The sequence below is a fragment of the Gymnoscopelus microlampas genome, assembly GCF_963454915.1.
Source record: "Gymnoscopelus microlampas genome assembly, chromosome: 14".
NCBI lineage: Eukaryota > Metazoa > Chordata > Actinopteri > Myctophiformes > Myctophidae > Gymnoscopelus > Gymnoscopelus microlampas.
Genome location: NC_139951.1, coordinates 12,600,243 through 12,613,710, shown reverse-complemented (window position 1 = coordinate 12,613,710; position 13,468 = coordinate 12,600,243). Strand labels below are relative to the sequence as shown.

The 13,468-nt window shown below is 42.2% G+C and overlaps 1 protein-coding gene across 4 annotated transcripts in view; it reads left to right on the top strand.

The window, feature by feature from the left end:
- Positions 1–13,468, top strand: part of LOC311060482 (cGMP-dependent protein kinase 1-like) — a gene marked incomplete at its 5' end in the record, with an annotated part of 177,551 nt that overhangs the window by 28,159 nt on the left and 135,924 nt on the right. For all 4 annotated transcript variants that reach the window (XM_084078665.1, XM_084078664.1, XM_084078666.1 and 1 more), the window contains one exon: positions 8,999–9,165. In XM_084078665.1, the coding sequence (XP_083934791.1) occupies positions 8,999–9,165 (167 nt within the window). The remainder of the gene's footprint in view (positions 1–8,998; positions 9,166–13,468) is intronic.

Below are 13,468 nucleotides of genomic sequence, written 5' to 3'. Positions count from 1 at the left end.
AGTGGTGTTAGTGTTGTTTTCTAAGTGGTGTTAGAAATTTTGTTAGTGGGAATGAAAACGTAGTCGCACCACCCGGAAGTGGAGCGGTGAAGGCAGACCAAAACCCCGGTTTCCTTGCGCACATGTGCTGCGTCGTCATTGTCCCAGAGTTAACTGACATAGTCACAAACAGCAGAGGTCGCTGTTTTTTCCTTTTCAGTTAGCTCTGGGTTCCCAGATTGGGCCGATTCTAATGTCTTCTTTTTTTTAAATACATTTTTTATCCTGCGATTTTTGTAACCCATTTTTTTCACCCGGTGCCAATTTCCTAAGTGATCCTGGGCGCTACACCAGCCCTACACCAGCGCTACACCAGTCCCCCACAGCCTGGGGAGGCCAGGGCCGAGCTCATGCTTCCTTCAATGCATGAGAGCCAACTGACCTTCTTGTCACCTGACAGGGGGGAGTTTCCCCAATTGGACGTAGCGCGCGGAAGGACCCTCCATCAGGCGCCCCGGCTGTCATGGGGGAGGCGGTATAGTGACCAGGATTACTACATGTTTTTGTGAGGGTATTAACTACCCTAGGAGACACGGGGAGAACATGCAAACTCCACACAGAGTAGGCCCTTTCGCCAACCCCACCTAGGGTATGGGCGCTGATGACGCCGAGGAGGAGACACGCCCCCAGCGCCCACAGTGTCCCCGGCGGGAATCGAACCCAGGACCTTCTTGCTGTGAGGCGACAGCGCTGCCGACTGCGCCACCGTGCTCCCTCTAATGTCTTCTAAACAGTTTTCTGAAAAACCTATGTTGCTATATCAGTGGTTCTCAAACTTTTTCATGACAAGGACCCCCAGAATCATATGCATTCGGCTGCGGACCCCCATCTCAACATATTTTGTTCAAGGGACCTCCATAAGCAAAGATTTTTGTTAAAAATGTTTAACAAAAATATTCACAGTTTTTCTAAAATAGCAGATCTACAAGCTCATAGCACGGCACACGAAAAAGGCATTTCACACGTTTTTTCAATGGCAACCTGTGTGAAATGAACTCCTACTAGAGGCAGCATCTCATTATGCGTTTTAGCATGTGAAGCAGAGCTTTAGAAGATGCTGTTGAACGGTGGACAAGAAGGCTTAGGAATGATTATAAAAAGCCAGAATGAGCCAGATTGAATTCTTTTCACCCAGTGACAGGGGTAAAGTACCTGTTCACCACCGTGGACTAGGCCTCTCCCCGACTGTGGTGGAGGAGGTACTAAGGTGAGAACCAGGTATACTTAATGAACTGGAGACGTGTCCACATAAAAACATAATTTTAACAATTTCTGTACACTTTTTTGAAAAAAAATCTTCCTCCTAGTATAACCATAATACCTGATGATTATGTTTTAGGGGGGGGGGGAAATCACTGAAAATCACGGCACCCCGTCTTTAACCACTTTCAACTTATGTTATTATATGTTGGTATATACCTTGTCCAGGTCTCTCTTGTAAAAAAAATAGATTCTTGATTTCAATGGAACTGCCCGGTAAAATAAATGTATAAAAGTCAACTATTGCCGCAAAAAGAAAAAAAAAGAAAATCCGGTCACAAAACAAACTCCCAATGATAAATGGTAAAAAGATAGACAAACAGAGAGAAAATAAAGGTTGCTTACAACCACATACACTGGGGCGCTGCAGGAACTGACCCAAGTGCATGAGAGCTGCGGTACAAGGGTCACAAATAGGCCTGCAGTCTGTCCACGCAACACAGACGATCTGCCAGACGGCGGTTCTAGGCTACCAGGTGGCAATTAAGAGATTACTAGAGCATAACAGCAGACTGGAACTCACATTACTGTGTCCACACCACACCACCTGTGCACAGTAAATACCAGCTCATCTACTGTACATGGGTGGCACTGGCCATCAGGGTTGCCAGATCTGCTTATTATAATTTCCCCGCAAGATTTTATTTGAAAATAGCCGATCTACGAGCTCACAACGCGTCGCATCGCGACGCGTTGTGAGTTTGTAGATCGGCTATTTTCAAATAGCTGATGTACATGTTAAAGTACTCATGTGGCTCATAGTTGCTTCTTTTTGGCTGGTTTTCCTAGACCTGGTTGCTTGTTTCCCTCACAGAATCTGGCAACACTGCTGGCCATAGCTGAATAGGTACAGGGGTCACCTGGGAAACAGAAGGTCCATGGTCCCCCCCCCCTCCTTGTCGAAGTTAACACGATTATTTTTAGCCTTTTTTGTTTGTTGACACAAGCATATCACTGCTTTCACATGCATGTTGTGCTATATTGTACATTCCTGCTAGTGTAGGGTTGAATCAAAATCCATGTTAAATACCAAAAATGAACACTAGATTATATCAAAAGAGCAATGCTTTCACGTTTACATATTCCTGCTAATAAACACATCTTTAAATACTGTTTGTATTCACTCCAGTACCTACAAATACAGTACTTGAGTAAATGTACTTAGTTTTAAAATGTGGAATGCCCTACCAAAAGGAGTAAAGGAGTGTAAAACCCTACTCACTTTCAAAACTGCCATAAAGATACACCTTCAGGAGGCTGCAATTCGAAAATGGCCCCTGTCTAAGTCTTAACCTACCCCCCCCCCCACCCCCCCTCCCCTGTCTCTTGTACATATTTTTCACTCTTCATACCAGTAACCTGTAAACTGATTGTATGACGTTCTGTATAGTAGTGTGTATATCTGTCTGTCTCTTATATGTCATCATGATTTGTGTGCATGGGGATCTCATCTTAAAGGTGTAGTGAAATGAAAAATCACACCTGTGTGAAGGTAGCGGCGCCTTTGTGTTTCAATATTAATATCTAATATATAATATCAATATTAGTTTATATACCCCAGTTAATAAGAATACAGAGGACGAACATAAGGATGGACATACACCTGGACATAGACACGGACATACGTACACACAGAGAAATACTAGAGAAACAATATTAAATCTCTGTAAATTTATTTCAAGGCTTCCAGTGGCACTAAATAGTGCCATTGGAAGCGAATCACCAAATGCATTCCAAGGTAAGTGGCAAAAACTGATCTGTCATAGCTGATAGAGTGGGTACCTAAAAAATAAACTTGTGTGTCCGCGTGTATACATGTGGTACCAGAAAGATATGTATGTGTTATGAAATAATCTATACAATTTATAAGCCGTACCCAGAGTGTTTATGTTCCGGACTTTTACAGTTTATATAAACCATCTAATTTTGTATTCATGATATAATATTGATGTCATGAATAGTTCCCTTGCCTGACCAATCAGAACGTTGACGGGCCTGACCAATCAGAACCTTGACGGGCCTGACCAATCAGAACGTTGACGGACCTGACCAATCAGAACCTCGACGGGCCGACCAATCAGAACGTTGACGGACCTGACCAATCAGAACCTCGACGGGCCTGACCAATCAGAACGTTGACGGACCTGACCAATCAGAACCTTGGCGGGCCTGACCAATCAGAACGTTGACGGACCTGACCAATCAGAACCTTGGCGAGCCTGACCAATCAGAACGTTGACGCAAAAGCCAGGTATAGAGGGCTAATATCCGCTCGGCTAGCGCCGCTAAAAATATGTTTTTCACACTTTTAGAGCATATCCGTGGTCATCATATGGGCATACCTAACAATAGATGCCAAAAAAAATGAATTTTTTTTTTTTTTTGTGTATTTTTACATCTAAAGTCCCTAAAAAGCCAATCTTAATTACTTCCTGTAAACGAAAACGTGCTGCGTGATGACATAACGCAGCCTTCATGAACATAAATGAATCTTGATTACATGCACCTGTTTGATTCCCATAGCTGCACGTTCTTCAAACACAGCTGATTTTAATTACAGAGATACTCCGTTTTGAATCTCATTGAAGATGAGTGTATTACTCATTTTAAACTTCATCTGCACACTAAAATATGTATCTGACAACATTATAGGTTAGAAATAAGCCAGGTAGTAGCAAACGTGCTTCACTGGCCGTCTCTCTCTCACTTGTAAACAAACACTAGCCGTGTTGCGCACGGCTGAAGTGATTGAGATCCAACGTCCCATAGCCTGAAGGGATGGGACCTTCTGATTGGTTTAGAGTCGTTGAGCCGACATTTCAGGCTGAACCTTCAAAATAAAATGACCGAAAATGTCACTTCAGTGCGTCTTTAAACAAGCTCAGTGCTTAATGAGTCTCCCAGTTTAGTAGACCTTGTATTGTGAATTTGTACTTCCATGTACTGTTGTTCTCATGTCTTACTAAATAAAGTACATCAATCAATCAATTAATCAGTTACTTTACACCACTTGTTAAATTCACATAATCTGCAAATGTACTGTGACAAAAAAAGAAAAAAGCTTCTTGATTATGTGATTAATCAAAAAAAGTAATAGAATAGAATAGAATAATCTATAAGCAAATATTCAATAGTTACCGGCCTAGATTTGGGTAAACCTATGTATATGTGTGCTCATACAGCGCTTCCAAGACCATGATCAGTGCACAACAACATCCGTGACGTTCCAAGAAACCTGACTTTTGCCAGTGTGGAATAGGAATGTGGGAGGTTCACGGTTCACTTTAGATTTTTCCAATCCAGTAATTATTGCCCGATTGAATCTATACCTTTTGATGATCTGTTGCTTGGGGACATGTTTGTTTGATTGTACCAAAGCTTGTTCCAAAGATTCTCTCGGCTCAAACGGTGTCTAACGTCTGCATGTTCTTGATGTTCTGGAGGGGATTCTGTTAACCACTGTACTATGGACACAACCATGGTACAGTGTGTGATCCTTCTCTCTCTCTCTCTCTCTCTCTCTCTCTCTCTCTCTCTCTCTCTCTCTCTCTCTCTCTGTGTGCCAGTGTTGCCAGATTTTGAGAGATAAACAAGCAACCCGCTCTATTAAAACAAGCCCAAAAGAAGCGACTCGGTCACATGATCACACACAAAGGGGGTCCCCAGCGAAATGTGTTAATTTAGCATAAAAATCTGTTTTACCACTTTAAACCTATTTCTGTTCTATTGTTATTCAGTTAATATTGACCGCTGGCCTAGCGGTCCGGGCGCCTGGGCTCCAAAGTAGCCTGGCAGCGTGTCGCGGGTTCGGGCCCAGATCCCGACGGCCTTTGCTGCGTGTCACCCCCCCTTTCTCTCTCCCTGTTTCCTGTCTAGCTTCACTTAACTATCAATAAAGGCATAAAAATAAAATTTCAAAAATCTTTAAAAAAAAAAGAAATATATATATATATATATATATATATATATATATATATATATATATATATATATATATATATATATTGAGCTATGTCAGAGAGCAGACGTGAATGCCAAGAGATGCCAAGACATGGTTTTGTATGCCACTTATTCCTATATAAAGCCAAGCTTCAATTTCACATTCCGACGTCCTGTCAAGTCATTCTGATCGTAGGTAAACTACACTTTAGAAACAAGCCCAAACATGTAGGGGCACGGTGGCGCAGTCGGTAGCGCCGTCGCCTCACAGCTAGAAGGTCCTGGGTTCGATTCCCGCCGGGGACGCCGTGGGCGCTGGGGGCGTGTCTCCTCCTCCGCGTCATCAGCGCCCATACCCTAGGTGGGGTTGGCGAAAGGGCTAGGGTAGTTAATACCCTCACAAAAACATGTAGTAATCCTGGTCACTATACTGCCTCCCCCTGGTCAGCCGGGGCGCCTGATGGAGGGCAAGGGAACTGGTTGGAATAACGTGTTCCTTCCACGCGCTACGTCCAACCAGGGAAACTCCCCCCTGTCAGGTGGCAAGAAGGTCAGTTGGCTCTCATGCATTGAAGGAGGCATGAGCTCGGCCCTGGCCTCCCTAGGCTGGTGGGGGGAGTGTAGTGCCCAGGATCACTTAGCAAATTGGCACCGGGTGAAAAAAGGGTTACAAAATCGTGGGATAAAAATTATAGAAAAAAAAGAAACAAGCCCAAAAAAAACGCAACCCGCAACTAACCAACATTTACAAGCAACTTTACAGAAAAAAAAGCCCAAGGTCGCTTATAATAATCAGACTTGGCAACACCACTCTGGTCGGTACCTTTCTTATCCCTTGCTCTGTCTCTCCCTCTCGCTGTTGGTCTCTCTCTCTCTCCTCCCTTGATCCCTTGCTTTACGCACTGTGCACTCTCCTGTTGGAGAGATGGACATGACATCTGTGGAATGCTCTGCTGCTGTGCCTCGCATGCCATAGGCACTGTAATGAGCCGGCCCTGTTGCACACATGTAACGTTGACATGGCAGCGGATGAGCATTACAAAGAAAAAAAGAAGCTGGCGGCCTTGGAATTCGCAGAATGGGAAGAAGAGACACACAAATTAAGACCGGGAAAGAATCGGTGTCATTTTTTTATTTCTTTGGCTATTCAAAAATAGCAGATATACAAGCTCATGGGCTTGTAGATCTGCTATTTTTGAAAAATCTTGAACATTTTTGCAAATCTTTGAATATATATATATATATATATATATATATATATATATATATATATATATATATATATATATATTTTTTTTTTTTTTTTTTTTTTTTTTTTGAAGAAAACATTTGTAACTCAAATCTTTGCTTCTGGGGATTCTACAAATGTCTTCTAAATCAAGAGTTTTCTGAAAAACGTACAGTATGTTGCTTCAATATCAGTTGTTCTCAAACTTTTTCATGTCAAAGACCACCCAAAATGATCTGTATTTGGCCGCGGACCCCCATCTCAAAATACGCTGTGCCAGTGGCAGGGACCCCCCAGAAGCAAATATTTGAGTTCATATTGAGTATAATATATTCAATGATTTGCACACATTTTCAAGATTTTTCAAAAATAGCAGATCTACAAGCTCATAGCGCGGCACTCGGTGCCGCGCTATGAGCTTGTAGATCTGCTATTTTTGAATAGCCAAAGTATAAAATAACGGTTGAAGTGGTCACAGATGCGTTCCCGGTCATAATGGGTTAATATAATTTCCTCATTATGTATTATTTCCCCAGCCCCATAAACCGATCAGCTATTCATTATGCAAATTTGTATGACCAAATCCGCCCGCCCCGCAGATATCCGTGGCTTCCGTGGAGATCCATGCATCTCTCCTCTCTTCTCTTCTCCCTCTGCTCTCTTTGTCCCTCTCTCTTTCTCTTTCTCTCTCCTCTCTCTGTCCCACTCATCTCCTCTTTCTCTTTAGTCTATAAAATAAAAGTGACTTCTTGGAAAGTTCCCTCAATAATAAATAATAGTTTAGACCCATTTGATCCCTGCAGGGGGAATTCAGTTTTCATCTTCACCCAGCTGTCTTGCTGCCCAATTGGTTAGACTTGAGCGCAGTGGGGGAGCAGTGAAGGGTTAAGTGTCTTCCTCAGGGACACCTTGACACATTGCCAGCGCCAGGAATCGAGCCTTGTTATGTTTCTATACCCATTCAGCTATGGCCACCGTTAAAAGCTCTCCCAGAAGCCAGAACAGGTCATTTATAATTGAAGCTGAAAAAGGCTCAGAACCTGCAGAGACAAAGAAAATCAGAGAGAATTATCAGAGGTTTTTCTTTTCAGCTAAAAGCTTCCACAAACATGTTGTAAGGACCTTAACAAATGCTAGAGGTTAAGTTCGGGCTCCTCTCCCCTCTGTCATGCTCTCTCCATTTATGGGAACCTTTCTGTGTAGACTCCCGAGGGGGTCATATTTGTCTGGAGCACAGGAAATTAGTGTTTCAGCTGTGAAGAGACGTGAGCAGAAGACTCTAGGGCTGACACTCGACTCAAAGACACAAACGCACACACACGCACATGCACGCACACGCACACGCATACGCACCCGCACACACTCTCTCTGTGCGGAATTTTTCATTATATGGGTCCAAATAACCCCACAATAACTACTCTATAACCCCCCCCCCTCTTTGAATTCTATTGATTCCAAAGGCTTTATTGGCATAAAAGTTTCAAGAACAATGCTGCCAAAGAGTATGCTTTGTCCAAACACTTGTATAATGCTGTGATACCAGGCCTGGTCCCAATGCCTTTTGTAATGCTTGAATGTTAGGTTGCTCGCCGGTGTCGCGCACCGAAAACAGCAGATCTACAAGTTCTCAACGCGGCGCATAGCATGTAGTTTGGGCACGGTATTACAGAGACTGTTATTCTTGTCAGCGAAATTTGTTTGGTTATACACACACAGAGATAGAGAAACAGAGATACGGATGAGAGAAATACTAGGCTTTGTCAGAAAGAGAGACTGAGGAGGGATTTAAACTCTGTGTGTGTGTGTGTGTGTGTGTGTGTGTGTGTGTGTGTGTGTGTGTGTGTGTGTGTGTGTGTGTGTGTGTGTGTGTGTGTGTGTGTGTGTGAGTGAGTGAGAGACATGCAGAGAATGGAAGAGCGACCGACGGATAGGATGTTCTGCTCTCATTGGTGGAAAGTAACTAAGTACAGTACTCAAGTACAGTAACCTTAGTAACATTTTTAGGGACTGGGACTGGAGTATTCAGTGGGGGGTGTTGAACTGGAAGAGTGAAGGGGGGGGGGGGTTTAATAGGCTCTATGCACAGCAGCCATACTGAAAAAGAATTGGGCCTCTTCTTGACTTCCTTCACAGGTGTTACCAATGATACTAATGAAGGCTCTGTTCCATTTAGTGTTGCACAGTGGTTCTCAAACCTTTCAATTTCAAGGACCCCCATAACTCTGAGAGTGTACAAAATAAATGGAACCAATGGGCCATTTGGAACCCCCTCAAGGAATCATGAGGGGCCTGGACCACACTTTGTTTCCAGTGAGCCAACATGCACAATATCAGCACCCTGACTCTATTTGACCTGTGAATTTCTTTCCAATATGGCTGCTGTGCATAGAGCCTATTTGGCATAATGACTAAATAGCTTGGAAAAAAAGGGGTACAAATGATTCTAATAATGAAATAATTATAGCTACTAAATATACCTAATCAGAAAATAAAATATGACCTCTCCTCTCCTCTCTTCTCCTCTCCTCCCAGGTCCAAGGGTCTGATCAAGGAGGCCATCCTGGACAACGACTTCATGAAGAACTTGGAGTTGTCTCAGATCCAGGAGATAGTGGACTGCATGTACCCGGTGGAGTACGGCCCAGACGCCTGCATCATCAAGGAGGGAGATGTGGGCTCTCTGGTCTACGTCATGGAAGGTAAGGACAACTGGCCAACCAATATCATATCGTTGCTGTTGGTCAGAAATATCTACATAATATTTCAACTTTTTTTAAATGTTTTTAGTTTTTGTAAATTAATGCTCTACTTCGTGATACTAAAGTGTCACACAAAATCACATCTACAAGCTCACAACGCGGTGAAAGTGGTTAAGTGTGTCTGTGGGCTGTATAAATTACTACTTTAACCAATGAAAAGTATTAGTAGAGCTTGTGACAAAATGATAACTACGATTGGATCTATTGGAACACAGGTTCTTTTTTTTGGCCTTTCCTGAAAAAACAGTTTTGGACATATGAGGTTCCCACCAGATAGCAACATTATCTGATCTCTGTGAACGCCAATAGGACATTCACAAACGTACAGTACTTATGTAGTTTGCTGTTTCACCTTAGAGACCAACCATGTGTTTAAAACGTCAACATTACTTCACAATATGCTGTAGTTGCTCATCATCATACATCGCTTGTCACATTTATCTAGATGACCATTCCATGGTTTTAGTGGTTGTTGATTCGTTCGCCAGATTGGCCCCGGGATTTCAACCTAGATGTTGATTATGTCATCAGTGCACGCATGAAAATACGCAAAAATAGATGGCTTACATAGCTTCTAAATAAAATATACAGTATTTTCAAAACATTGTTTTGACTGTTCTCTGTCGTGCAATGACGCTGTCTGGAAAGGCACTAGGGTCATGACATTTACCCAACAACAACCTGTATTCAGTCTTCAGGGATTAAAGCACATGACATTTTGTACGTGACGTTGGCCTTCTGAAGCTGCACTGAAAGTTCGTCCGACTTCTCGTGTGTTGCATAACGCTTGCCTTGTATAACACTCATTTTTGAACCTTGACCCTGCCTCCACCTGACCTCATTTGTTGTTCGGCAGTCCTCTCTCTTTCTCTTTTCTTTCTCCCCGATAATGATAAATTGTGGTTTTCTGAGGTCAAACTGTTATTGACTAGGTCTGGGTGACATGGTCAACACAGAGTCTAACTCATTAAGACCTGGAACGCATCTGTGTCACTTCTTGATTTGAGCTAAAAAGCATTATTTTACAATTTGGCTATTCAAAAATAGCAGATATACAAGCTCATAGCGCAAGGAAACAAGTTTGAGCACCACTGATATAGAAACATACGTTTTTTTCAGAATACTGTTGGGATTTAGAAGACATTTGTAGAATCGGGGTTAAAGGGCTAATATCGAAGTGGCTTCCATATGGATCTCGGACGCCATGGCGTCTGTCATTTTTGTTGATGTCAGTACTATGATGCCTGTCAGTCGATGAAAGTAATACAAAGTAAAGGGACCCTAAAACACCCTTTGACGATTGCCCGGGACCCAAACTATTGAAAATAGCCAATCTACAAGCTCACAACTTGTCGCTAAACTTAAAAAAATATATATATTTATGGAAATTATTAGTTTTTTCATTACATTTATGAGATATTTTTGAAAAATGTTGGAATTGTTGTTTTTAATTGATGAAAAGTTTTTGTTTTTAAATCTTTTGAAATATATATATATATATATATTTTAAATGTAGGAAACTTGCGACCCATAAAGATTGGTCCGCAACACAAAGATGGATCCCGGCCCACTGTTTGGGAAATAGTATCCTAGACTCTTGTCTCTCCTCACTCCCAATTGCCCAGGGCAGTAACAAGACCCCACCTCACCGCCCCAGCACACCTCTCTCCTTCCTTAAACTAGGACGATGCCATTGGGAACGATGCCCGTTGGGATCGCACGCCCCTCCAGTTATGCAATACCTGTCGTACGCGTTGTCAAAGTACTTAGTGCAGAACCCATTATCATAGCAATTGGGGGCCAGTCTATGACGCCAACTTTGAAGTCGACTGGTTGGACCACACGCACACACATACTCTTATTCACACTTGTCGTCTGCTAAACGCCTGAATGGTAAACTGATCATTTAACCACTTAAACCCTATTTATTTAGTTGACCGGTGTCCCCCGGGGGGCTATACAAGGTGTCCTCCTTTTTCCCCCTCGAAACTAAATCTCTTCGCCGAAAATAGCCAATCGACAAGCTCACGACGCGTCGCAGCGTGACACGAAAGCATCGTTTCTTTTCTTTGAGTCTGTGAAAAAAGACGTACTGTACAGCAAGTGAGACAATACAATGGAGATTAATTGCCTGCCTCCAGCACAAGAAAGTTACTGTTTTTCTCACCTTGAACTCCAGGTATTGAAATTGCAATTAATCCGTGGGAGAGGGGGTCTGGCCAGAGAGACCGCAGTAGAGCCTTTGTTACATTTAATTGCAAATGTCTGTTCGAAAACAATATAGGGAGAGCAGCAGTTCACGTTTTGACGTTTCAGACTGAAGAAACGGACACGATAGAACGTTTGGGGATGTGTTGAGCTAAACTACAAAGGTAAAACTTTGTTAACTTTTTGTTTAACCCATTAAGACCTGGAACTGTGTCATTTTTAGATTTGAGCTGAAAAGCATTATTTTACACTTTAGGCTATTCAAAAATAGCCGATATACAAGCTCATAGCGTGGCACCGAGTGCCGCGCTACGAACTTGTAGATCTGCTATTTTTGAAAAATCGTGAAAATGTGTGCAAATCTTTGAATATATATATTTTTAAAGTGAACATTTTTAACTCAAATCTTTGCTTCTGGGGGTCTCTGGAACAAAATATTTTGATGGGGGTCCGCGGCCAAATACATATAATTTTGGGAGTCCTTGACATTAAAAAGATTGACCACCACTGATATAGAAACATACGTTTTTCAGAATACTGTTGAGATTTAGGAGACATCAGGTCTTAAAGGGTTAAAGTTAAACCCAGATGAAGTACAGCCTGGATGAGTGTACACCAAGAAGAGAAGGGACGAGAAATAAAGAGGGATATTGGGGTGTTTTTGAAGGTTGATCAATACTACCTTCAAAAACGCGCGCGCACACACACACACGCACATACACACACAGTGCATTTCCTTGTTTTTCATCTGGAAAATATAGTTGATTTCTTGGAAAACACAATTCAGATCGGTCTCGTGTTAGAAAGTGTCAAATATTTACCGCGGTGCATCGGGCGCCTATGTGAACACAATTGGCCCGTGTTCTGGGGAGGGAAGCCGGGGCGGGGAGGGTGATTGTAATCCTACAGGCTGGGGGCGGCACCTGTCAACGGGGAGTGTTGGGCAGGAGGAGTATAGGGCGAAGGCTCTGCATCCTCCCAGTGGGGGCTCCTCACTGGCAGGTGAGGAGCGTCAGTACGTCGTCCTCAGGCGAGCCCGCCATCGGAGTCTCCAGTCATCTCGGTTCTCCATACATCTGGCCAGCTCCTTCGTGCTTTCTGCACCAGCATTTTTCCTTAGTACATCCACGTAAACTTAAACCGTGACAACACAGAAATGTGTGTGGGGAGGAATCAGTTGGCATAACGACTAAATTGGGGAGAAAAAGGGGTAAAACACATATAGGCTATTCTAAATTTGAAAAAATAAATACAATAAAAAGTAGGGGTGTCACGATTCACTTACCTCACGATTCGATTCAAAATCGATTCCTAGGGTGCCGATTCGATTAAAATTGCGATTCTGCGATTAATTGATATTCGATTCGATTCTGCGATTTATTGCGATTTTCTAGGGTGCCGATTCGATTAAAATTGCGATTCTGCGATTTATTGCGATTTTCTAGGGTGCCGATTCGATTAAAATTGCGATTCTGCGATTAATTGATATTCGATTCTGCGATTTATTGCGATTTTATAAAAAAAAAAAAAAAAAATTAAAAAAAAAAAAAAAAAAAATTAAATTAAAAAAAAAAAAAAATCGATTTTAATATTTTGAATCGATTTTTAAAATCGTGGCATTAAGAATCGCGATTTATTCATGAATCGATTTTTTTTGACAGCCCTAATAAAAAGTGTAAAATGTTTGAGTGATTTAGTTTAACCCATTAAGACCTGAGGCCATTCTTTAAAATGTTTTCTAAATCCTAACAGTTTTTTGAAAAAAATCTAAAAAAACATTTTTCAAGATTTTTCAAAAATAGCAGATCTACAAGCTCATAGCGCGGCACTCGGTGCCGCGCTATGAGCTTGTATATCTGCTATTTTTGAATAGCCAAAGAAATCTAAAGTGACACAGATGCGTTCCAGGTATTAATGGGTTAATTTGTGACGACAGGCACCAATAAAATAGTTTTACCAAGTTATTCTCCCCTATAGACCCCTTAACAGACGACGTCATACTGGCTGCGTGCAGCCAGTATGCGCGCAACGAAAC